General features: G+C 34.4%; 1 protein-coding gene across 1 annotated transcript in view; it reads left to right on the top strand.

Annotated features, from left to right (window-relative positions):
- Positions 1 to 27,770, top strand: part of LOC149808111 (spindle assembly abnormal protein 6 homolog) — a 60,529-nt gene that overhangs the window by 22,384 nt on the left and 10,375 nt on the right. Inside the window, exons 7-15 of the mRNA XM_089973506.1 lie at positions 82 to 201; positions 721 to 837; positions 2,503 to 2,772; positions 5,914 to 6,057; positions 9,205 to 9,330; positions 12,333 to 12,414; positions 15,147 to 15,250; positions 18,167 to 18,283; positions 22,931 to 23,079. Coding sequence (XP_089829632.1) covers positions 82 to 201; positions 721 to 837; positions 2,503 to 2,772; positions 5,914 to 6,057; positions 9,205 to 9,330; positions 12,333 to 12,414; positions 15,147 to 15,250; positions 18,167 to 18,283; positions 22,931 to 23,079 — 1,229 coding nt within the window. The remainder of the gene's footprint in view (positions 1 to 81; positions 202 to 720; positions 838 to 2,502; positions 2,773 to 5,913; positions 6,058 to 9,204; positions 9,331 to 12,332; positions 12,415 to 15,146; positions 15,251 to 18,166; positions 18,284 to 22,930; positions 23,080 to 27,770) is intronic.

Raw genomic sequence — 27,770 nt, 5'->3', positions numbered from 1 at the left:
AAAGAAAGAAATTTGCAAGTTGACAGATGACTTTTTTTCATGAAAGTGATTATTTTAGTATCTTATATTTTATTGGTTTAGATTCTAACATCCAAAACAATAGAACTTGACAATCTGAAAGCAGAATGGACGGCCAAGTTAAACGATTTGACTGCTTGCCACAAGCAGGAGATGGCTGCAGAGAAAGAGAGAGCTTACCAGGTATGTTTATTAGTCATACTGTCCTGTCCCAAAATGTGTCTACAGCGTATCAGAACATATTTGTGCAAAAATGTTTCATGAGACAATTGTTTGCCCCATGCAGATATAATGTAGTGTGAAGGGTAAGGTGCGTATCATTTTAAATTGCAATCAGTCCTTGTGGATTCAATCACCATCTTTAAGCATATGAAAAGATCTTAGGCTAGATAAACTTCTGTGCCATATTTAATAATTTAATTGTCATTTTAGGTTTTACATGGCGAGACCTCATGTTTTCCTCACCAGTTTTTTTATATTCATCTTTCTAATTTGATTGTATTTGATAAAGAGTCTGTGATCAATAGATCCAAAGTAATTTGACATGAAATTGCAAAGTTATGTTAATTTTACATTGAATGGTTGTTAAGTGCCTTGAAGGCTGTGCAGAACCTAGGATACCTATGTCCTTTTGTTGATCTTCAGTACAAGGTACTATCGTACAGGCATTCCGGTCTTTACATTATGTTTCTGTCTCATCAGCTCCAGAGTTCCAGTCAGCAGCATCAAGAACAAGAGAGAAGGGAGATTGAGCAGGCTCACAGCAAAGTGGTGAAACAGTTGGAGGCTCGATTACATGAGGTGGAAGCTTGTAATAAGGTCCGTTTAAATACTGATGTAGCCATCTAGCTTATGAAGTACGGGAAAGACATTTGTGTCACTTTTCATAGGTGTTGTTTTCAATAGCATAGTTATAAAAAAATTGCATATTAGATTTATTCTCAGAAAATGTTGCATCTGAAGTCATCTTCTGAATTAATCTGTGGTATTTGGTTAAGAATTAAAAAAAAGATGACAGCATGATTTCAAATATGGAGAACTCAGGAACACATATAGCACTTTTATTTGGTGCAGGTTTATTTTAGCTGAGTTTGTGGATAATGTAAATTTGGCTCCAGAATTAAACACCACCAAAAGTATAAGAAAAGAATGCATGAATAGTGGCTGTCATTGCATTAATTTGAGAAAACAACTAAAATAATTGCTTTTCTGGGGGTGGTTTTGTCATTGTCATCTTCATCAGTTTGGTTTTTGTTAAAAATGTTTGAGCAGTGCTTTTGATTGTGGTGGTTCAGCATGCAGGATTAGATCTTTTTCTTGTTGCATTGGATACTATTTTGCAGCATAGCTGCCAAGTGTCCTGTTTTTCCTGTATTTGACCCGTATTTTAGACCTGAATACGGGTGTACATTTTTCTTGCTAAAAATACATCTTTTAATTTAAAAAAATAATTAAAAATTTCCTTGCAATTTTCTTTTTACAATGGGCACTTGGTTCCATTCTGATAGAAATGTATCAAATGTATATAGGAATAGAGTTCTAAAATATTATTGATTCATTCGAAATTGAGGCTACCATTCCTGTCTTTATCCACCATAATGGATTTTGCAAACAGTTGCCGCTATCACTGTATCTCATCTTCATAATATTCAACTTCTAATCATGTTCAGAAGGAAAGCAGCATATTCAGAAGTTTCTCCAGGAAAAACAAGAAAACAAACCTGGAAGACAATTGTGCCATCTTGTTTAGGTTTGTGAAACCATCCAGTAAAGAAGAAAACTTTACGTTTTGCAAGTTGTGTAATGTAATTTCACTATTAGGCATGGAGGCACCCATGACATACAAGAACATGAAAAAGCTAATAAACATCAGCTTGCTGCTTCATCATCAACATCTGAACTTACGACATCTATAAATACATTGATGTAATTAGATCAAAATTTGGTTTTTTAAATTTCTTTTAGAAATGAACCTTCCTCTTTCACTTACTAGTGTTGCTGGTGATTTATTTTTCATTTTTTTCAGACATTAAATTTGCAAAGGATTAATCATGTGCTATAATGAAAACAGTTCAGTAAGAAAATCACAGAATTCAGATCATCATTGAAAGGTGGTACATTGGAATCAATAATGGTTGGGAAAAAAAACAAGGTGTGGAAAAGGCTCATATAAACAGCCTGTGTCTGAGTCTGTGTTGCACTCTTGAACCTTCTAAATGGGCACCCGAATGGAACAGGGTGCCCATTCAGAAGGTGCCTGAGTGCAACACATCTATCTTTGACATTAGATAATTAAGGAAGGTACTGTCCTACTTTACTGATGGTTGTAGATGTTGCAAATAGTTTCATATGCATTAACATTTTAAGCATCAGTATTTGTTCCTGAAAATCAGTATTTTTGTCATAAGCAGTCAGTATTTTTGTACTCAGGGGTTGGCAGGTATGTTGCAGTTAAAAATAAAATTTCATATGCATTTTTATCAGGATTTGACGGACAGGAAGTACAAAAATGAAGCTGCCATAAGAGACCTCAAATCCAAGTTGGCTTCACTTGAGGATGAGCATGTACGGGTAAAGCAGGACATTCAGACACTGCGTAAACAGAACACATCACTTGATGCAGAGTACCATGAGCAGGAAAAAGTGATTAATCAGCTGAGAACACGGGTTGCTGTTTTTGAACAGGAGTTGAAAGACAAGGAACAAGTTCTATCCAAGTCTACAGATCTGCTTGGAGCAGAACAGGAAAAAAAGGTATTGCTATCGTTAACAGTGTGTGAATTAAACTGGATTGGCTCTGTCATCAGACTATACAAGAAATCACTAGTTTTTAAATTTGCAGATGTACAAAGATGAAGAAAGAGTGTTAAAAAATATCCATGTTTATAATATTTCTGAATTTATTATTTTAATTGAAAAAAATAATTACATTAAATTGCCTACTGAATGAATTGCTTCGAAAATTAATATTAAACATTGGAACATTAAAATTGAAATCTTAACTTTGTTTTGTATGTCACATAAATTTAATGTATGTTTGCTATTTTCTTAGTCTCCAGACACCATGTTAGTTACATATGTGCATGATTTATTGAGCTAAAGAGAAACATGTCCATATTAACACAGCTTATATTGGGCTAAACAAAAACCTGTCCCTATTTACACAGTTTATATTGGGCTAAACAAAACATGTCCTTATTTACACAGCTTTTATTGGGCTAAACAAAACATGTTCCTCTTTACAGAACTTAAATTGGTTGGTAGTATGACACTTTATGCAGCAGTGGTTTGGGATTCGAGTCATTGTGATATGATTCATTTGCCTAGCATTGCCACAGTGGTTTAGGATTCGAGCCATTGTGATATGATTCATTTGCCTAGCATTGTCAAAGTGGTTTAGGATTCTAGTCATTGTGATATGATTCATTTGTCTAGCATTGTCACAGTGGCTTGGGATTCGAGCCATTGTGATATTATTCATTTGTCTAGCTTTGTCACAGTGGCTTGGGATTCGAGCCATTATGATAATATTCTTTTGTCTAGCATTGTCACAGTAGTTTGGGATTTGAGCCATTGTGACATGAATAATTTTTGTCTAGCATTGTCACAGTGGTTTAGGTTTCTCGCCATTGTGATACGATTCATTTTTCTAGCATTGTCACGGTGGTTTAGGTTTCTAGCCATTGTGATGTGATTCATTTATCTAGCATTGTCACAGTGGTTTGGGATTTGAGCCATTGTGATATCATTAATTTGTCTAGCATTGTCACACTGGTTTAGGTTTCTCGCCACTGTGATACGATTCATTTGTCTAGCATTGTCACGGTGGTTTAGGTTTCTAGCCATTGTGATATGATTCATTTGTCTAGCATTGTCACAGTAGTTTGGGATTTGAGCCATTGTGACATGATTCATTTGTCTAGCATTGTCACAGTAGTTTGGGATTTGAGCCATTGTGATATGATTCATTTGTCTAGCATTGTCACAGTAGTTTGGGATTTGAGCCATTGTGACATGATTCATTTGTCTAGCATTGTCACAGTAGTTTGGGATTTGAGCCATTGTGACATGATTCATTTGTCTAGCATTGTCACAGTAGTTTGGGATTTGAGCCATTGTGACATGATTCATTTGTCTAGCATTGTCACAGTGGTTTAGGTTTCTCACCATTGTGATATGATTCATTTGCCTAGCATTGTCACAGTGGTTTAGGAGTCGAGCAGTTGACTAGCATGTCACAATGGATTTGGATTTGAGCCATTGTGACATGACACAGTTGGTAAGCATTGTCACAGTTGTTCAGGATTAAAGTCATTGTGTCATGATATAGTTGGCTCACATTTTGTCACAGTTGTTCAGGATTAGATATATTTTGACATGGTACATTTGTCTAACATTGTCACAGTAGTTTAGAATTAGAGCCATTGTGATGTGATTCATTTGTCTAGCATGGCCACTATGGTTTAGGATTTAGGCGATTGTGACATGATACAGTTGGCAAGCATTGTGACATTGGTTCAGGATTAGAGACATTGTGGCATGATACAATTGGCCAGCATACCCACAATGGTTCAGGATTTGAGCCATTGTTTTATGATACAATTGTCTAGCATTGCTCAAGAAATGTCAGCAAACTTAAATTCCACTTGACCAAACAAGGCAAAATATTTCTATTATTTTGACACACCCACCGCTCCCAAAAATTAAAAATGGTCAGTTGCTTGTACTTGTGATATTATTCACGAGACAGAACCCTCATTCACATTTGTAGAGGGACCCAAAACTAATGTGATTTCCAAAAGTTTTACAATTTATGCATGGTTATGGGAAAATTAGTAATTAATATGGCAAACACCTCTGATCTTACAGTTCACATGTTATGACTCAAGAATCTTAAACTAAGTAACAGAAAAGAGTGAAAACCAAAATGTTTTATAAAATTCAAGAAATTATTTATTTCCCTAGAATAAAAAGTGAAAATTTAATAAGAACTCAAAGTATTGTGAATTAAATCCAGAAAGTCCCAAAAATTCTATCACAAAGTCAGAAGAATAGAGTTCCAAATGAATTCCATTGGTGATCTGAATGAATTCTCATTTTTATGTGCCAGTAGCCTCGAATGTGCTAATGTACCAACAGTCTTGATGTATCATAATGATATAATCCGAAACATCCTTGAATGAATTGACAGTATAACCAAATTAATGACATAGTCCAAGAAGTATTAATGAGCACTTTATAATTCCATTGAATAATTAAAGTCAATAAATCCTCTCAAATAAAAACTGAACACAACAATAAGACCGATTGCAACTTGGATGTTAATGTAGGAATGAGTAATCTAGAAATAATCAACTTTATATACCCCTCCACTTGACCTAGGTCACAATTAGCATTTTCTGAAAATACTCTGTCATCTTAATGAAAAATTCATTTCTTGAACCTTCTAAGATCAGAATCAAGACTGTATCTAGAAGTCAAACAAAAGTAACATGTTTACAATTAATAATTATTTTAATACATAATCTACAATGATAGACCAATATTAGTTATATATTATGTTGTTTGCAAAATAAATGTCACTAGTCAGGTAGGCCCTTACAATCAGTAATCAATAACAAAAACAATTAAGTACACAATACAGATTAAATATAGATAACAAAATGAATGCCATCAGGTCAATGTACAGTCTATATATTTCATCACAGTCTGTTGGGTTGAGTATTGTTGGGGTGGGGCCTTTGAGTAGTTTTGTTTTCTGAATTCTGCAAAATTCTACATGTTTCTTGCATTGGGCAATCCTAGTTTTTCGCTCTGTGTATATGACTGATTATTGACTATATCATCATAGCCGTTTATTTCTGGTGTGGAATTGTTATAAGTTTTCAATCACAGAGAAGGTATGAGGATGACCTTGACCAAAAGCAGCGGGAAGTCAGCAAGCTGGAAAACAAGGTTAAAGCCATGTCCGAAGAGTTAATGAAAGGGAATGAGATCATTAAAAAACTACAGGGCGAGATTAAAAATTATCATTCTAAGGTGAGTATGCAGTGAATCAGCACACACACACACACACACACACACACACACACACACACTTAAGGAAAGGCAATAGAAAAATTAAGTCATAAAAGCATAAAGTAAATATGGTTGGATGCCACTGCCATCACTACCGATACCATATCATATCCTCCATCTTGATACTTTTATAGGTGAGAGCATCAAAGCAGAGTGCTTCTATGTGTTTTTTTGCTTCTATTTATTAACTTACTCTTCCTTCCTTCCTTCCCTATCCCCCTCTACCATGCACAAATCCATGGTAGAAAATTAAATTCTAAGTGTGCTGTCCATGCTAAACCAGCCCTATTCATATCACAAATGTTGGAGCCTCAATTTATGTGTAAAGTAGCTGTTCAACATATAGATGTATTCATAGACTGGCAGAAAATCATCGTCTAGGTTTTCTATTCAAAACAAATATCCACTGCAAATATCCAAAGGTCACATCTTGTACTTAAATGTGGGTAACAAAAAACAGGCAATGCACAGCTCAAGTTTTAATGCCCCTTAACTCCTCTGCTACCATAAGGACAAAATGTTCACAACTTCACTTCTGCTATGAGGAATAAAAATACTGTCTATAACTTCCTTATTATTTGGAAACAAATGATTCATAACTTTTTTTTACTTAAGTATTAATAATATGATTCACAACTTTACATAAGAAATAAAAATATGATTCATAACTTCTCTGTGAGGAATCAAAATATGATTCATAACTTCTCTATGAGGAATCAAAATATGATTCGTAACTTCTCAATGAGGAATCAAAATATGATTCATAACTTTTCTACTCTAAGGAATAAATATGATACGTAAATTCTAATGTAAGGAATAAAAATATTATTCATAGCTTCTTCTCTGCTGTAAGGAATAAACACATGGTATGTTGAAATAAACTAAAATAAGTCATATACAGTTTAATATGTAGATAAACACACATTATTTATTATTCATCTCTGATTTTTATAGCAGGTTTTGGAGCTGTAATAGAAAAGTGAGGAAAACACTTTCACTAATTAAAAAGAGTTATATTTTTAATTAGCACCAATATTTAGACAGGTGTTTCACACTTTTATTGAATAATTTAAATAGTTAAACTTCCTCCTGTTTATTAAGTCAGGGAGTTACCATTGAACATAATAGGAAGCTAATTTCTTAGTTTAAAATGTTGTTTTTGTTGGATTTTTAAAAATAATCAACTCATTTCTAATTGCATTTATATCAGAATTTGTTGGGGTGTCTTTTTCTACCTTGACAAATGCTTTTCATAATATAAAGAAAAGATAGTTTTTGACTTATTATATTGCAGACTGTCCTTTGAGTAATACATCTTGTATATTCCAGATAGGTTTTAGACTGACTAATACCAGTTGTATATTCCAGAGAGTTTTTAGACTGACTAATACCAGTTGTATATATAGTGTTTGACAATTATTTTATTGCAGACTGACCTTTGACTAATAGCAGTTATATATTCCTAAGTTTTTAGACTGATTATTACCAGTTGTATACAGTGGTTCCTTGACTTACGAGTTTAATTCATTCCAAAATAGTTTTTAGACTGATTAATACAAGTTATATATTCCAAATAGTTTTAGACTGATTAACACCAGTTGTGTACTCCAAAATAGTTTTTAGACATTAATACCAGTTGTATATTTCAAATAATTTTAGACTGATTATTACCAGTTGTATATTCCAAATAGTTTTAGACTGATTATTACCAGTTGTATATTTCAATTAAGTTTTGACTGATTACTATATTGCTGACTGTCTCTTAATTAATACATATTTTAAATAGATTTTAGCCTGGTCAATGCCAATTTTATATTCCAGATAGTTTTAGATGATTACTATGTTGCAGACTGTCTATTGACCAGTTTCCAGTTTTAGATACTTTTTAAACTGATTAATAACATTTGTATATTCCAAATAGTTTAAAACTAATTAATAACAGTTGTATATTCCAAATAGTTTAAAACTGATTAATAACAGTTGTATATTCCAAATAGTTTAAAACTGATTAATAACAGTTGTATATTCCAAATAGTTTAAAACTGATTAATAACAGTTGTATATTCCAAATAGTTTAAAACTGATTAATAACAGTTGTATATTCCAAATAGTTTAAAACTGATTAATAACAGTTGTATATTCCAAATAGTTTAAAACTGATTAATAACAGTTGTATATTCCAAATAGTTTGAAACTGATTAATAACAGTTGTATATTCCAAATAGTTTAAAACTGATTAATAACAGTTGTATATTCCAAATAGTTTAAAACTGATTAATAACAGTTGTATATTCCAAATAGTTTAAAACTGATTAATAACAGTTGTATATTCCAAATAGTTTAAAACTGATTAATAACAGTTGTATATTCCAAATAGTTTAAAACTGATTAATAACAGTTGTATATTCCAAATAGTTTGAAACTGATTAATAACAGTTGTATATTCCAAATAGTTTGAAACTGATTAATAACAGTTGTATATTCCAAATAGTTTGAAACTGATTAATAACAGTTGTATATTCCAAATAGTTTAAAACTGATTAATAACAGTTGTATATTCCAAATAGTTTAAAACTGATTAATAACAGTTGTATATTCCAAATAGTTTAAAACTGATTAATAACAGTTGTATATTCCAAATAGTTTAAAACTGATTAATAACAGTTGTATATTCCAAATAGTTTAAAACTGATTAATAACAGTTGTATATTCCAAATAGTTTAAAACTGATTAATAACAGTTGTATATTCCAAATAGTTTAAAACTGATTAATAACAGTTGTATATTCCAAATAGTTTAAAACTGATTAATAACAGTTGTATATTCCAAATAGTTTAAAACTGATTAATAACAGTTGTATATTCCAAATAGTTTAAAACTGATTAATAACAGTTGTATATTCCAAATAGTTTGAAACTGATTAATAACAGTTGTATATTCCAAATAGTTTAAAACTGATTAATAACAGTTGTATATTCCAAATAGTTTGAAACTGATCACTGTATTGCATATTGTCTATTCACTAATACCAGTTGTATATTACAGATAGTTTCTGACTGATTTTATGTTAAAGACTGTCTTTTGATTGATACAAATTGTATGATCCAGATAAAACTACGCAACCAAATAGCTACAGAGCAGGAGAAACTACTTGGGGAGAAAGAACAGGAGTTGGAAAAGATTAGGCAAGAATTTGCCACAACAAAAGACAGCCTAACACAGACTAAAGAAGAGGTAAGCCTATATATATATATATATATATATATATATATACCAAAGTTTTGTTTAGAATGACCATTGGGACTCAAGAAGTACAACAAATGAAAATGTGAAAAACCAGATATGGCACATGAGTCTTGTCCACTATGTGAACACTTCTTCTAAAATGATGGTAGGAAATTAATGTCACATTGTTAGAAAAAGCACCATTTTTATCTATAAAAAAAAGTTTCACTGTGGGAGAAAACTTCACATTTGTGCTTACATTTTCTAAGTTAACATGCCAATAAAATATTCTGCTCGCTGAAAATGTGAGATTTTAAATTTGCATTAGCTTAGGCATGAAATATTATTTGAGAAACAGAAGATGCACTTTTTTAAATAACATCACACATAAGCATAGAAGTCACTTTTCTTTTCATTTTAAAGTACTTGAAAAAGTTATTAATATGTAAGGTTGGATAAATTGATGAAGCTTGTTTTTTTATATAAATTCCAAAGGCTGCTGTAGTTAACTGCATTCAGATTCTGGTATTTTACACCATGGTTGTGAAAAGATTTGGTTCTTCATTTATTAGCCTAATGTTTCTTTATTTAACAAATCATGTTTTATGTATCTCCGTCCAGAGCAGTAATGATTTTGTCACTGTGTTCATCCAACTGTTCATACTGTGTTACCTTATTAGCATTACACAAACTCTTGTGTTCATATTGTGTTACCCCATTAGCATTACACAAACACTGTTCAAATTATGTTACCTTATTAGCATTACACAAACTCTTGTGTTCATTCAACTGTCCATCTTGTGTTAGCTCATTAGTATTATGCAAACACTGTGTTCATATTGTGTTACCCCATTAGCAGTACACAAACTCTGTGTTCATTCAACTGTCCATCTTGTGTTAGCTCATTAGCATTACACAAACACTGTGTTCATATTGTGTTACCCCATTAGCATTACACAATGTGTTCATCTAACTGTTCATCCTGTGTAAACTCATTAGCATTACACAATGTTCATATTGTGTTACCCCATTAGCATTACACAAACAATGTGTTCATCTAACTGTTCATCCTGTGTTAACTGATTAGCATTACACAAACACAGTGTTATCCAACTTTTCATCTTGTGTTAGTTCATTTGCATTACACAAACACTGTTCATCTAATTGTTCATCTTGTTACCTCATTAACATCACACAAATACTGTGTTAGTCCAATTGTTCATCTTGTGTTACCCCACTAGCATTACACAAACACTGTTTAACATAAATCAACAGAATTTTGTTTGCTTTTTAATCATCACAAGTGACTGACACCATTATGTATTAGCATTTAATGATCAAATTAGTATTGTTATGAACCATGTTTTGACTTAGAATACCCAAATGAAGGCATTCACTGAGGCAACAGAAGACATACATCCCTTTGCAATTGGTCAGATGTCACAGGGGAAAACAGTGCATTACACGCACTGGGGGCATTCATTAAAATCTGTCAATAATACAAAAAAACACAAATAATGCAAGAATTTGGTCTTGTTTTTACAGTAAACAAACTTTTGCATTACAATCATTTATCAAATTCTGATTAGTTTTGAATGAATTGGCTGAAATCATATTTAAAAGTAGATCATTTTTGTTAAGTCCATGTTAGTGGGAAGTGAGACATAGCAGTCACCTTTCTGCCACCATTGTTTCTTTTGACAGCAGTTAGAGTTTTGGTTAAGATTTTCATTTGCATATATTTCCAAAACCACCATATGTGGCATGACTCATTATGAAGCTAACACAGCCTATTTTGTGTTTCACATGCTCACCTTTTTGACCTTATGATCAAGGGCACAGTCATAGAAGATTTCCTTGAAGGGTTTGTTTTGATGTTTTTTCATTTGCTTTTATTTTCTAAACCCCTTGGTAGATTTTATTCATGCTTGGGGTGAATCATTATGAAGCAAAGGTATATCAGCAGAATTTTCACATGACAACTTGACCTTAGGGTCAGGGTCACAGCCATAAAAAAATTGCATGCAGGATTTGGTTAATATCTTTTTACTTGCTTGTATTTTCTATACCGATTGATAGATTTTAGGAATGCTTGGGATGACAAAATTATGAAGCTAAGGTAATTTACTATGTGACATGCTCAATCAGCCTTATAACAAGGTCACTCATTTTACAGCAATGGTTTGATAATGGACACAAAATGCATGCCCAGGACTTGTTTACTTTATGACCCCTGACCTTTGCAAAGGGATGTAACTTCATCATCTCCTAGAGGAAGTTTGTAGAGTGGTTTATTTTTTTTATACATGACACTGACATCAGAAAAAATATCTCGAAAGTGGAGACATGAACACTTTACAAATGCAGCTCTAGTTTTGGGTGTGTGGGAAGGACCTTTTTGTTAAAACCAACTGATCTCTCTCAGTTTTGAAATAATATTTATATAAAGTCAAATCATATATTATTGCATACTTTGTATTCATGTTTCTCTACAACTAGAGAATGCCAATCAAACTTCAAGTCTGACCAGAAACATTCAAACACTTAAAAACAAGCCATTTCATAACCTTTTTATATTAGCATTTACTTATCAAGAGATTGTTTTGGTTCCTTCTCTCCACTCAGCTGTCCACCACTTGTCTGAAGTTCATAATTGTATTCATTGAAAAACTTTATGCATGGTATTGGTACGGATTATGAATTTCATTGTTAACTTACCATATTTAGCATGAACAGAAAAATGTTCCTTCAGACCACCACATGTAGAAATTGTTTTTCAGTGTCCAGTTTCATTTAAGAACTGACAGATGTGGATTTCATTGTGCAGAGTTAATAAATCTTACATTTAATTTAGGTTTTAGTTTTGGATTTGTTTTTATCTTTTCCTTTGGTCTGAAGAAACATGCAATTAAAGCTCCTTTTTAAATGCCCCATTCTTCAATTTTGGACACAGCTTCTTAGGTTTTTGGAAAAGATTTTGACTGTCATTTTTGTTTATTTTGTTCTTTTAGAACAAGAAGCTCAGTGAGAATTTAGAAGCAACAGTACAGAAGCTAGAAGAAAGTAGACAGCTATTAAAAACAAATGAAAATGGTGAGAGTTGGTTTTTAATAAAAAACAAATACCACATTTTAGTGTTAAAATTATTTGATACAGAATAGCCTGAATAAAATGAAAGCTTCCATTACCAATGCAGAATAATACAAGTATGAGTTTTTGAATTTGTACTGAAAAATATGCTTTAGAAGAAAGACAAACAAACATTTGAACAATTACTAGTCATCCTGAATAGAAATTCATATGAGGGGTTTTCACTAGAAGACTTCTTATGATGTCTAGATGGTCCTAAATTAAAATGGTGCTGATCTGATGTCCAATATGGGCATATTAGCATCCTTCTGGAAATTCTTGTTATTGTTGCTCCTCCTGGATGGATAGACATATCAAAAAGGGGGTTTTCACCATAAAATGTCTTATTATGTATAGTTTTTTTCTAAATGAAAATGGTGCCAATACATCTAGCATGGCCACCACAGCATCCATAAAGATATTTCTACTCCTCCTAAATGGAAAGTCAAGTCAGCATGGCCATCTTGAAAATCTTATTATTAATACTCCTGAATAAAAGTTCACATTGAAAATTGGGTTTTCATCAAAAGACTTATGATGATGATCCTAAAAGTAAATAGTGATAATCTTACATCCATCATGGCCACCCATGGTTGCCATCTTGAAACTTTTGTAGTAGCCTCAGTGATAGTTTCAACACACTCAGCAGTTCAGAGAAAAAACAGTATTATCTTGGTAATTCTGTCAGTCATGAGAGCAGCAGTCCCTTTGAGGTGAACTTGGTTTTTTACAAACTCAACTAAAGATTGGACAAAATGTCCTATCCTTTTCACTCATGTTTTGGGATTTCATTTTCTTCTGAGTCAAATTGTGCCAAGATTGCAGTTAATGACCAGTTTTCTCTACTATTTTGCCATTACACTGGCAATATTGACATGGTCATAAACATTTCTTCCAAAATCTAAAATATTGTAATTGTGCTTATTCTGCCAGCAGCATCTCCAGATGCAAACAAAAATAGCCCTATGGTTAGTAGTGGTATGTGCAAACATTTGCATACCACTTCCATCTCCATGCTTTTTTTTATAGAGATATTGTAATTATGCACACATGAGATGCACATATGAGATGCAAATCAATAATGCAATACCACTTCCATTTCCATGTTTGTCTGAGAGATTGTAATTATGTGCACATGAAATACAAATAATACCGCTTCCATTTCCATGTTTGTCTGAGAGATATTGTAATTGTGAGCACATGAAATACAAAAAATACCACTTCCATTTCCATGCAGTTGAGGTATATTGCAATTATGCACACAGGAAATGCAAATCTTAAAGATGCAATACCACCTTCATCTCCATACATTTGAGAGATTTTGTAATGATGATCTTCCAGTTCCTTGTAAGATAGACAAGTAAAACTGTCCTTAATGATGGAAGTAGACCTGTAACATGCTGTGAAAATTTTTGTTAGTTTTTAGAATGTATACTGTAACAAATGGGAAAGGGAAGCTGTGCTTCACATTTTTTTAGAAAGAATACTGTAACAAATGGGAAAGGGAGGCTATACTTCATGTTATTTTAGAAAGTATACTGTAACAAATGGGAAAGGGAGACTGTACTTCACGTTATTTTAGAAGTATACTGTAACAAATGGGAAAGGGGGACTGTGCTTCATGTTATTTTAGAAAATATACTGTAACAAATGGGAAAGGGAGGCTGTGCTTCACATTTTTTGAGGTTTCAGTGCAGTTGATAATAAATTATATGATACACTTCTTAAGAAAACATCTGCCAATTTAGGTGCAGAGAGCTTCGTACAAAGGGCAAATATAAATGTTCATTGTAATTTGGATTGAAATGGAATTGATGGATCATGACAACACACTCTCAACTCATTAATTAGTACAGAATTAGAAATCATATTCTTTATTATCCCAAAAACTTAAATTGAAATTATACAACAATTCTTGTTACATATTGAAGTTTAATAAAAATTGGATGAGACATTTGTTTTCTGTTTCTATTTCTTTATTTTTTTTACAGTAATCACTTTTTCAGTGCTGCTCTGACGATCCTGGCTGTAATTCTAAAATTTTAAACCAAGGCAGTATTAGCAATAGTCAGGTGACCATTCGCAGTAGTCAAGTGACCATCGGTAGTTGCAATCTGTCATCTCTTGACCAACATGTGGGAGGAATCAATTAAACTGATCAGTTTGGTTATATATATCTACAAGGAAGAAGAGCTTGTATAATGATGAAAAATGTTATGACAGAAAAAAATACAATGTGATTTTTAAATATCCTGATATAAAATAGAAACAGGCCATTTGTGGTTTTATGCAATTAGAAATAAAAAGGAAATGATATCTGCACTACAAATATATGAAAGTGTTTCAAAACCTGCAATAGTTTGAAAATTTCCCAAATGCTGTCACCCAGTTAGACATATTTATTTTTCTCTTTTGTTCCCAAGTGATGTAATCAAGTTTATAAATGTGATGCTTTATCTTCTTCCTCCGATCAGTTTAGTGGGTTACAGATGCATATACATTAATACAGTGACAGTTGAAACATCAGTCATTTGAATTTTAAGCGTCACTTATTTGATTCATTCAGTCCCTATGTAAACCACTCTCTTGCCCCACCCTGGAAAGCCTTAAAACCCCAAAACATGACAAATATAGGCCTGCAGTGCTTTGAGGTTTTGTTGTTTTAGTGTATAAAGAAAAATGTGTTTACCTTTCAGTGATTAACTGGCTGAACAAGCAAATCAATGAGACACAGCTGCAGCATCAGAGGTTGGGAAAGTTTGAGATGCCGGGCAACTTCAGGCCATCAGGCGCTGTTGTGGTAATTAACTACAGGAGGTCAAATTTACTTTCACAGACTTGATTGCAAAATTCGTAATGGGGTTGCTATAGAGACTTGTACCCTCAAACATTAAGAAGAAAACAAATTAAATGTTTCTGCATGTCACATATTCTTCCAAAGTCTTCTTAAACCTGTTTTTACAGAACACTGAAGGGAACACGCAATGATGTCCAATCATGGATAGGTAACCATTATACAGAGATGAAATATAAGAATAAAGTAAGGAGTTTGGTCCACAAAGGTTTTCCTTTTTAACTTGTTCTGTAAACACAGGTTTGATTGTATAACATTATTCATTTTGAACTTGACAGTATTTTTTCATATTGTATCATGGCTGCAGAAATCAATTGTCCATATTGTCCAAGTCAGAAATCAATTGTCTGTATTGTCCAAGTCAGAAATTTGTTCTTACAGATGAGCAGCTTTTTGCATGGTTACTTGTCCATGGACAAGTAAATTGTGGCCTGTAACTTGGGAAGGGCAGTAGTTCCAATTTTGTCTGAGCACACAAGCACCATTCATACTAATACCAACAAGTACCGTATGGGTGTGTTGTATATTTACATAGTGTGTGCTGAAATGTATTGATTAGGACTAATATCAGCCACACCTTCTGTGGATACAACCAGTGGAAGCAGACAGTACCAGATTAGGCGATATCTTTCAATGGTTACATCAGAATGAATTTCATTGGCTGGAGGATAGGGCTTCCCTGAAGATCTGTTTGAACCACTCACTGTTCTCCTTTAAACTGTTATGCACAACTACAATGAATTTTCCTGGGAATGCATCTGGATAGATCATTTCCATGTAAAGCTTTGGCAGAATGGTGAAAAGTTGAGTGAAAAGTCAACAAAAGAGGCTAAATCTAAACTTGATTATGACAGAAAATACAATAAAAAGAGAAAACAGGTGTTCAAAGTTTCTTGGCTGCAGGAGTTTCTTTGGCTCTAGACCAATGAAAATCAAATAAAATCGCATCTTGTAATATACATTAGGGCACAGGAGTCTGATATTTAATCAATAAAATATGACAAAATCTGTGACAACATGAAACAACCTTATCTGTACTACGATACTTAATATTATAGTACAGATAAGGTTATTTCATGTTGTCACAGATTTCATCATATTTTATTGATAAAATGTCAGATAAGGTTATTTCATGTTATCACAGATTTCATCATATTTTATTGATAAAATGTCAGATAAGGTTATTTCATGTTGTCACAGATTTCATCATATTTTACTGATAAAATGTCAGACTAGTAGGGTTAGAGATACTGCTCATCTGCAGATAAACCAGTTTGCAGCACACGTTATCATGGGGAAAGACACCGTTAACACACTCTAAAGGTGCAAAACACATTACATAGAATGAAAATTTGATAATGTAAGAGCCAAATCTTAGAAAAAAGACGTTGAGGGTGATTTAGACAGAGTGATCATAAAATACAATATGAGCCAAACTGAGTGTTGTAAGAAGCTTTTTAACACAGTGTATGCCACAGTTTATGCCACAGTGTATGCCACAGCAAAAATAGAGAAAATGTTTTTCAGACTGAATTTCTTTGTGAGCTTCCAATCAAAAATGGAATTGAATTTGGAACTGGTCCCATCAATGGAACTGCGTTATAGATCTCATCAACATCTGATGTCCTGCTGAAAAATGTTACGGATAAAGTATCCAGAGCTAAATTCATGTTCATCCCTTCAGATGCTATTAGACCAAGAATGCAGTCTTGTTAGGTTTATAAACCCTGACCATAAAAGTACTGAAATTAAGCAAGTTGAAATACCTAGTATACTTTATATATCACAGATCCATACTGTACGCATTAAAATGGTGCAGCTTAATAAAAGTAAATAATTTTAACAGTTCCACTATTCTTTTTAACTATGACAATATGGATAACAGGGTGTTTTCTACAGACATGTAAACTTTTTAATTGTCTGTGGACAACTTGATTTCTGCACCCCAGTATATATTTGACCCAATTTCCATTTTTTTGCATTTTACTCCTAAGTATTTTTCCAGTATTAAATGTAGATAAGATCTTACTTATCAAAATGTTGGTGTCCGACTACTTTTGTATTAAATGTACTTTTGTTTACAGGACGCATGATATTTGCTGATGGTAGGATAATAATGAGAATGCTGTTTTAGGTTTTTGAGAAAACTTAAATGCAGTGACAATGGTGGTGGTTTATTGTCCATTGTGAATAACAGAGAGTACAATGGTTTTAAGTGACTCAAATCTTAGTGTCATTTTTGTAGACAAGAACATGAAATTGCAAAAATTGGTAGAAGTGCTGCTTGGCAGGACAGAGACACATTTTTTTAAATCTAGATTTGTCCACATAAATAGTTTTCTGTACTAATTCAGTGACCAATACAGGTTCAGCTGTTAAAAATTATATATGATACAAGTAAGCATTCAGCATGAAACAGAAATTGTCACATCTGATATAAAATTCTTTTGTTGTTGTTGTTGTAGGGTTTAATGCCATTTTTTCAGCACATGATAGGCAGTACATGGCAGCCAGTATTAATGGTGGAGGAAGAACCTGGGAAATACCCGGAAAGAACCACCGACCCTCGAGAAGCTACTGGCAAGCTTTCTCACATACCCACATTGGCCAAATCCGAGTCTCAAACCCATGCAGACAGAGGTGAGATGGCAGTGATCCGTAACAGAGAATGCTTTAGACCACTCAGCCACTCAGGGCCACTCTTTTGCTGTAAAATATCAGATAAGATTAGCAATGAGAAATGGTCGATGATATTATTAATTTACTTTTTTTAGTAAGATTCTAACTATATTCAATCATAGTTGGACATCATCAGTAAAATTATTTGCTGATATTTACATGGTAATTTTTATTTTCTTACAGCACAACTTCAGTGGGTCTAGCTATGGTTCTACAGGATCCCACCTACATGATATTCCTAACCATGCCCTGGCTGTGGGTGTACCACGTCCATACCCTAACCCTCATCGACCACCACAGGTAAGAGGATGATACCCATGTCTGAGCCTATTTATGAATTAATTTATCTTTTTTCTTGATTTATGCCAACATGCAGGTATGACAATTTTCCAAATGTATTTGGAATCCTGGAATCAGACTGGTTCATGCACTAAAGTGGTGAGGAAATTTGTTCCCTTTCCAAGCTATCAGTGCAATGCAAAAAGGCCCACTTAAAAGTGAACAAAATCTAACGTAGGAGATAATGGCACTTTATGAATGAAATACATGTTTTGGTGGTTTAAATACTGGTGTTTTTGTGAAAAAGATAAAAAAATATATTTTCATGAGTATTTAGATTCATGGATTTCCCTGCCAAAATTTGCATAAATCAAAACCAAAATTCTAAATATATTTGGAAAGATTTCATGCATGACAAAGATTTATGTTTATCAGGAGGCTCCATTATAATTACATGGTACCATCTGTTTAAAATTTGGGGTATGTACAAGGTTTGAGTTGCTAAGATAATCATCCCATCTGTGTGACCTGAATGAGGTGTTGTTCCGATCATATAAACAACATTCGCACTCAGTAAAAGGAGGACAGATGGGTGATGATTTCTGCCAAAGCTGTCAAGATCTTGCAAGAGAGCCAGCAAGCAATTTTTTAATGTCACAATCATGAAAAGGCTGAGAGGTTGCCAGTCAAAAACAAAAAGGCCCAGTGCCCCACACCCTCCCATAAGACTACAATGCTGCTGTTGCCCTGTTTGCCACGACTCTCATCCAGTCATGCCAGCACTGAATCAACTGCTTCACTGGTACCTGCATGGTATGGCAGCTGACATGCACTGGTGTTGTACAACCCATCACTACACATACTTCCCAGTACCAGTTGTGATGCTCCTTGTCACTCTAGAGCCAGTTTATTTTAAGCATGGTGATCTCTGAATTTTACAAACATATTCTATTTATCTTTTTGAGAGCAAACCATGGTGTAAAGTCTCTTTGAGTATCTTGATACTATTTTGTACCATGGTTTTCTCTCAGAAAGATAGCCACCCAGGGCCCCAATACAATAACAATAATCATCATTATTATTTGAAGTAAATAAATGGGATAAATAATATATGGCTCGACTGGTTTTGGATGAAAATACTTTCAAAACTTACTTTAATTGCAACTTATATTGTAACATTAAAAAAACTATTCAAAATTCTGACTGTTATTGTATTGGGGCCCTGGGTGGCTGAGTGGTCTAAAGTGTCCACCTTTACCGATTAGTGCAGTCTCACTTCTGTCCATGTGGGTTTGAGTCTCTGGCTCAAACAGTGTGTGTATGTGAGAAAGCTTGCAATTAGCTTCCCATGGGTCAGCAGTTCTAATGGTTTTTTTCCTGGTTTTCTCTCCACCAGTTATTATTTTGCCATGTATAGACTATATTGCACTGAGAATGGCCCAGAAGAACAACAAAAACACAATCATTGTTATTATTATTATTATTATTATTATTATTATTACATGTTTCTTCTTAGGTAACATGCAATTACAAAGATTTTTTAAAAATAGTGTTAAAATCCCTTTTGCAATATTTTATTACATTGTCATATTCACTAATCTGGAATCAAGTAATTGTATCTTTTTCTTAAATTATCAGCCTACAAGAATTCTTGGTTTCTTGTGCATTGCCCATCAATTACCCATTCAGTAACAATTACCTGTTACCACTCTGGATTCCATGCTTCTGATCTGATTTCAATCAGACTTTGATTATGGATTTTTATAATTAGATTTTGGAACAAGTTGATATTGAGTGAGATTCATGTATAATAATGTGGAGATCTTGCATATGATTGGTTAGCCTCATTACTACTGTGGAGGCCATATTTCTGATCCAGTTTTGATCAAACTTGGAGAGTATTCTTATATCATTAAGCCCTTGAACAAATTGAATTGTGCATAAGAGCCACACTCATTAGTGAGGTGACCATGCATCTGATTGGCTGAGCATGTTACTCCTTTGCCGGTCATTTCTGATTCAGTTTAGATCAGACTTGGAATATATGCTTTTATCATTAAGATCTCAGATGAGCTTGATAATGAGCACTAATTAGTTGGTCTTGCATTTGATTGGCTGAGTTTCTTACTCATATCTCTAATCAGATTTTTTTGATCAAACTTGAAATGTGAGCTTATATGATCAAGATCTTGGATGGGTTCGATAATGAACAATATCCACGTATATTAATGAGGTAATCTTGCATCTTTATGACTGATCTGTGATCTTGCATCTGTATGACTGATCTTGTAATCATGCATCTGTATGACTGAATATGGAGTCCAAAATAACAGTTTGCATATTGCATATTATAGCAAGGGAAGTAACCTAAGATTAGATCCATATAGAATCATGGGTTTTGTTGTGAAGAGAGTTCATTCTTTGGGAAAAATTTAAAGCTATAGCAGAATTATGTTAGAATAAAGAATACTTAAATTTCAATACCAGTTAAATATATTAACAAAATAATACATTTTAAGGATTAAACTGAAGTCCATGTATATTAGTTATTTTATGGCATTTCATATATTAAATGTAATAAGTCACACATTTTACATTGATATTTGCTGTTTTGGGCCTTCATTAAAAAAACAGATGGATAATAACCCAGTACACTTTTCTTCTGAGTCACTTCTAGGTTTAATTGCTATGATCCACCAATTTTCTGGATGCCAACCCTTTAAATACTTTGACATTAAAACAGAATTTATTTAAAACTAACAAATTTTAGATTTACTGAATCTTTTGAACAGACAACAATTTCACAGTTCTTTGTAACAGTAGTGGGATGACATTTATTTAGGTGTTTATTTCTCAAAATATGCTGTTAGAACATACTGAACATGGACTTAAAACAATGATTTAATAATGCTGTTAGAACATATTGAACATGGACTTAAAACAATGATTTAATAATGCTGTTAGAACATACTGAACATGGACTTAAAACAGTTATTTAATAATGCTGTTAGAACATACTGAACATGGACTTAAAACAATGATTTAATAATGCTGTTAGAACATACTGAACATGGACTTAAAACAATGATTTAATAATTCTGTTAGAACATATTGAACATGGACTTAATGATTTAATAATGCTGTTAGAACATACTGAACATGGACTTAAAACAATGATTTAATAATGCTGTTAGAACATACTGAACATGGACTTAAAACAATGATTTAATAATGCTGTTAGAACATACTGAACATGGACTTAAAACAATGATTTAATAATGCTGTTAGAACATACTGAACATGGACTTAAAACAATGATTTAATAATGCTGTTAGAACATACTGAACATGGACTTAAAACAATGATTTAATAATGCTGTTAGAACATACTGAACATGGACTTAAAACAATGATTTAATAATGCTGTTAGAACATACTGAACATGGACTTAAAACAATGATTTAATAATGCTGTTAGAACATACTGAACATGGACTTAAAACAATGATTTAATAATGCTGTTAGAACATACTGAACATGGACTTAAAACAATGATTTAATAATGCTGTTAGAACATACTGAACATGGACTTAAAACAATGATTTAATAATGCTGTTAGAACATACTGAACATGGACTTAAAACAGTTATTTAATAATGCTGTTAGAACATACTGAACATGGACTTAAAAAAATGATTTCATAATGCTGTTAGAACATACTGAACATGGACTTAAAACAATGATTTAATAATGGCTACCTTTGTGTATTATTTTGCTAATTATGTTAAGTTCAAATTTACAGGAATTTATATCAAATTTAAATAATTAAATGGAGAAGATTTATCTAACTTTGATAAAACATCATGTTGTTCAATAACACTGGCAAGGTATTTTCTCACAAAAAAATAATTTGGTAATGCAACCATGCTTTGCTTTTGGTAAATGGAGGAGAAAAATCTGTTTTTAAAGATTGTATTCTGACCAACCAATCCAGTTTGTCTTGTTAGGCCTAATATACATTGTTGCAGCTGAATGCTTCAGACTTTTAATTCCATTCCAGTTTCATTACATTAATGAGTTTGCTAACACACTCTTACATTTATCAATCACATATGTAAGTAATATCGCTACATGAATGAATTTGCTTTCACAAGCTTACATTTATCAATTACATATGTAAGTGACATCGCTACTTGAATGGATTTGCTTACACAAGCTTACATTTATCAATCACATATGTAAGTGACATCGCTACTTGAATGAATTTGCTTTCACAAGCTTACATTTATCAATTACATATGTAAGTGACATCGCTACTTGAATGGATTTGCTTTCACAAGCTTACATTGGTCAATTACATATGTAAGTGATATCACTACTTGAATGAATTTGCTTTCACAAGCTTACATTGGTCAGTTACATATGTAAGTGATATTGCTACATGAATGAATTTGTTTACACAAGCTTACATTTATCAATTACATATGTAAGTGATATCACTACTTACTTTGGTCAATTACAGGAGAGTGGTATGCTTTCTTGGGCCTCTTGTTGAAACTAGTCCAGGTAAATAATTTTTCAAACTTTTGTTGTGCATTGTTAATGAGGTGTCAATGGTTGTGAAGTTGTTGCTTGTCACAGTGATTATCAACCTCTTACTATTATCTTAGGTTCAGTATAACCCGGGAAATCCCAAGAAGAGTGCGCTACCTAAGCCTGTTAACCAGCATGGTCAACCACCCCCCATTCCAGAAGAGATTCGCCCCACTAGTGCTCATAGCTCACCAGGATCAGCCCATTCAGCTGGGGATAAAGAAAAGTGAGTGGCATAAATTGTTTTAAGACATTGTTATATAACAGGATTCCTATCACATCTCATGTCAGTTGAAGGCTTCTTCACCAATCATTGCTCCAAAGGCCATGGTTTGATGATGGTGGAGGTTGACATCACGTATTATATTGATGTGCATCTCATGTGAACTCAGTGCTTCCATACCAGTCATTGGTCCAAAGGCCTTGGTTTTATGAGGGTTGAAGTTGAAATGGGGTTTATATTGATGTGTATCTCATGTCAACTCAATCCTTCCATACCAGTCATTGGTCCAAAGGCCTTGGTTCTATGAGGATGGAGGTTGACATGAGGTATGCACATCTCAGTCAGCTCAAGGCTTCCATACCAGTCATTGGTCCAAAGGCCTTGGTTCTATGAGGATGGAGGTTGACATGAGGTATGCACATCTCAGTCAACTCAATGCTTCCATACCAGTCATTGTTCCAGAGGCCTTGTTCTATGAGGATGGAGATTGACATGAGGTATGCACACCTCAGTCAGCTCAAGGCTTCCATACCAGTCATTGGTCCAAAGGCCTTTGTTCTATGAGGATGGAGGTTGACATGAGGTATGCACATCTCAGTCAACTCAATGCTTCCATACCAGTCATTGTTCCAGAGGCCTTGGTTCTATGAGGATGGAGATTGACATGAGGTATGCACATCTCAGTCAGCTCAAGGCTTCCATACCAGTCATTGGTCCAAAGGCCTTGGTTCTATGAGGATGGAGGTTGACATGAGGTATGCACATCTCAGTCAACTCAATGCTTCCATACCAGTCATTGTTCCAGAGGCCTTGGTTCTATGAGGATGGAGATTGACATGAGGTATGCACATCTCAGTCAGCTCAAGGCTTCCATACCAGTCATTGTTCCAGAGGCCTTGGTTCTATGAGGATGGAGATTGACATGAGGTATGCACATCTCAGTCAGCTCAAGGCTTCCATACCAGTCATTATTCCAGAGGCCTTGGTTGTATGAGGATGGAGATTGACATGAGGTATGCACATCTCAGTCAGCTCAAGGCTTCCATACCAGTCATTGTTCCAGAGGCCTTGGTTCTATGAGGATGGAGATTGACATGAGGTATGCACATCTCAGTCAACTCAAGGCTTCCATACCAGGTTAAGGTGCAAATGCCTTGGTTTGATAATAGGTCTTACAGACAATAAAAAAGACTTTAACCACCTTTTTTAGGTATGTTTTTATATGTAATGCATAAACTTCTTCATCAGCTGGCCAAGACAGAAGTCAAAACCCATCATTGGCATTTTGCAACTTGTATCTGGTCATGATTCTTGTAAGAAGCCTCATTATGCCGTTGCTGTTTTAGTTTTTTCATCATGGGGAAGTATACTATCTTTTTGTTTACTGAATTTCACTCTGTTCTCATCATAGATGAATATTTTGCACTTCATTCATTTATTTTTTAAGTATTTACACCCAGTGGTCAATAGTATTTACAGTATTGTATTATTATTAAAGTAAATGTTTCTTTTTCAGTAACTAGATCATTTCTGTAATTTTCTTGCCATTTATCCCATCTCTTTGCATCCACTTCATTGTAAACCTGGTGGGATTCATGATGTTTTTGATTGTATGTGCCATTTTTTTGTTGTTTGAATTATAGTTGACAATAAATGGGATAAACTGACCTGAATAAGGTATATTTCAGATCCTAATAAACCATTCACACTCAGTCAAAGGAGGACAGATGGGTGATGGTTTCTGCCAAAAGCTTCCAAGATCAAGTCAAAAACAAAAAGGCCCAGTATCACAACCCGCACCCCCCAAGACTGCAATGCTACTGTTGCCCTGTTTGCCACTGAATCAACTGCTTCACTGGTACCTGCATGGTATGGCAGCTGACATGTACTGGTGTTGTACAACCCATCACTGCACATACTTCCCAGTACCGGCTGTGATGCTCCATGTCACTCTAGAGCCAGTACTGAACCTCAGGACCAGATGTCCACATGCCCCTCATCCACTCCAGCTCTGGTACTGTCTCAGCAAACATTCAATGCCACCAGGACTGAGTACAGTCATCAGTCTTGATGGCATACTCTGTTACAATCTTGACATACATCCATTGCCACCAAGACTGAGTACAGCGATCTTTCTTCATTGCATATACCCAGTGTCACCAGGACTGAGTACAGTGATCTTTCTTCATGATACACACCCAAGGTCACAAGGACTGGGTACATTGATCTATCTTCATGGCATATACCCAGTGTCACCAGGACTGAGTACAGTGATCTTTCTTCATGACACACACCCAAGGTCACAAGCACTGGGTACATCGATCTATCTTCATGGCATATACCCAGTGTCATCAGGACTGAGTACAGTGGTCCTCTTCATGGCACACACCCAAGCTCACTAGGAATGGGTACAGTGATCTATCTTCATGGCATATACCCAGTGTCACCAGGACTGAGTACAGTGATCTTTCTTCATGGCACACACCCAAGGTCACAAGGACTAGGTACAGTGATCTATCTTCATGGCGTAATCCCAGTGTCACAAGGACTGGGTACAGTTTTTTGTCTTAATGGCATATACCCAGTGTCACAAGGACTGGGTACATTTTTCTGTCTTCATAGCATATACCCAGTGTCACAAGGACTGGGTACAGTGATCTGTCTTCATGGCATATACCCAGTGTCACAAGGACAGGGTACAGTGATCTGTCTTCATGGCATATACCCGGTGTCACAAGGACTGGGTACAGTGATCTGTCTTCATGGCATATACCCAGTGTCACAAGGACTGGGTACAGTGATCTGTGTTCATGGCATATACCCAGTGTCACAAGGACTGGGTACAGTGATCTGTGTTCATGGCATATACCCAGTGTCACAAGGACTGGGTACAGTGATCTGTGTTCATGGCATATACCCAGTGTCACAAGGACTGGGTACAGTGATCTGTGTTCATGGCATATACCCAGTGTCACAAGGACAGGGTACAGTGATCTGTGTTCATGGCATATACCCAGTGTCACAGGGACAGGGTACAGTGATCTGTGTTCATGGCATATACCCAGTGTCACAAGGACAGGGTACAGTGATCTGTATATGTCTTCATGGTATACACTGTCCTCATACCTGCCATCATGGTTAAATGTGTCATATTATGAAAAACACAAGCTTTGATTCTCAAAGGAAGGAAGGATTTTAAGTAATTTTAGTAAAATTAAGAATAAAGATAGACATTGACATTGTGATATATGCTTGTAATCGGTATCAACATTAAACAAACTGGCCCTGCCTACTGTCGTAATCGGTATCAACATTAAACAAACTGGCCCTGCCTACTGTCGTAATCGGTATCAACATTAAACAAACTGGCCCTGCCTACTGCTAATGGAAAACTCATCTCCAGATTAAAAGGTAAGTCAGCCGGAGATAAGAACCACCCTGGCACAGATTACTTAATTGACTGGAGTCATGTTGGGTAAAGAATCCTTGGTGGGGGGGGGGGACCCTTTTGGCAATTTGCATAGTTAAAGTACATGAAGTGAAATGACTTAATTCATTAAAAGTTAGGTAATCAATGAGATGTGTGTTGAAGAAGACAAAAATAATTACTCTTTATTTGCCTTTAATGATATTGTTTAAACCAGATTTATTAAAGGTTGTTGACAAGTTTGCAATCAGTGATAATGCTTTTGTACTTAGCAAGACTGACTGTCCACTTCTGTAGCTGCTTCCATCTAACTCCAGTTCACACACAGAGAGAAATGTATTCCTTACCATATCCAGATTGTTAAGAAATCGTACACGACAATCATCAGATCTTCTGTTTCAAGGAGCAAGTCAGGAAACAGGCCACCAAAGAGGTAACCATCTTGCAGGTCTGTCAGTCCAGAGCCCTGCATTCATTTCCCAAGAGGGACTAGAAAAAAAAAGGAAAGAACCAACCCACTAAAGTGCTCATGAAAAGAAATCCACTTCCAGACATTAGTCTACAGTAAGAGCATGAGACAACACAGCACATCAGGAGAAGGACTGATTTCAACCGTCAGTGGAAAGTTAGACTAGTTCAAATGTGTGTTGTATATATAATTTGTCAAAAGGATTATGTACTTGAATTCTGGTTCTAAGCCACTTGGATTTTGCCCATTTATGATAAGAACTTAAACCAGCTGCAATCTGGGTTAGTAACAAAACTGAATGTGCCTTTTTCATGCAGTCTTTGATTTTTATTTAAATTTCTTTGTAGCCAGAGAAACTAGTAGGTTGAGAAATTTACTTGTATGTTGAATCTTCACTAGTTCTTCCCATAAAACAACGCCAGATACATAGCAAAATTAACTAGCCACCAGACTGTTGAAATTATGAAAATTACTAGTCAAGAATTTACTAGCCTTTGGACTATTGAAATTATTAAAACTACTAGTCTGTTAGTAAATCTACTAGCCATTGGACTTTTAAATGTATGAAAATTAATGGTCTGACAGGAAATGTACTAGCTATTGAACTGTTGAAATTATTAAAACTACTGGTCTAACTGGAAACTTACTAGCCATTGGACTACAGAAATTATGAAAACTACTAGTCCAATTGGGAATGTACTAGCCATTGGACTATAGAAATTATGAAAACTACTAGTCCAAATGAGAATGTACTAGCCATTGGACTACTGAAATTATGAAAACTACTAGTCCAAATGG

Source organism: Sinohyriopsis cumingii, chromosome 1, assembly GCF_028554795.1.
Source record: "Sinohyriopsis cumingii isolate HCF-2022 chromosome 1, ASM2855479v2, whole genome shotgun sequence".
In the NCBI taxonomy this organism is placed as follows: domain Eukaryota; kingdom Metazoa; phylum Mollusca; class Bivalvia; order Unionida; family Unionidae; genus Sinohyriopsis; species Sinohyriopsis cumingii.
Note: the sequence above shows the minus strand (reverse complement) of the source record. Positions and strands in the feature narration are given on the sequence as shown.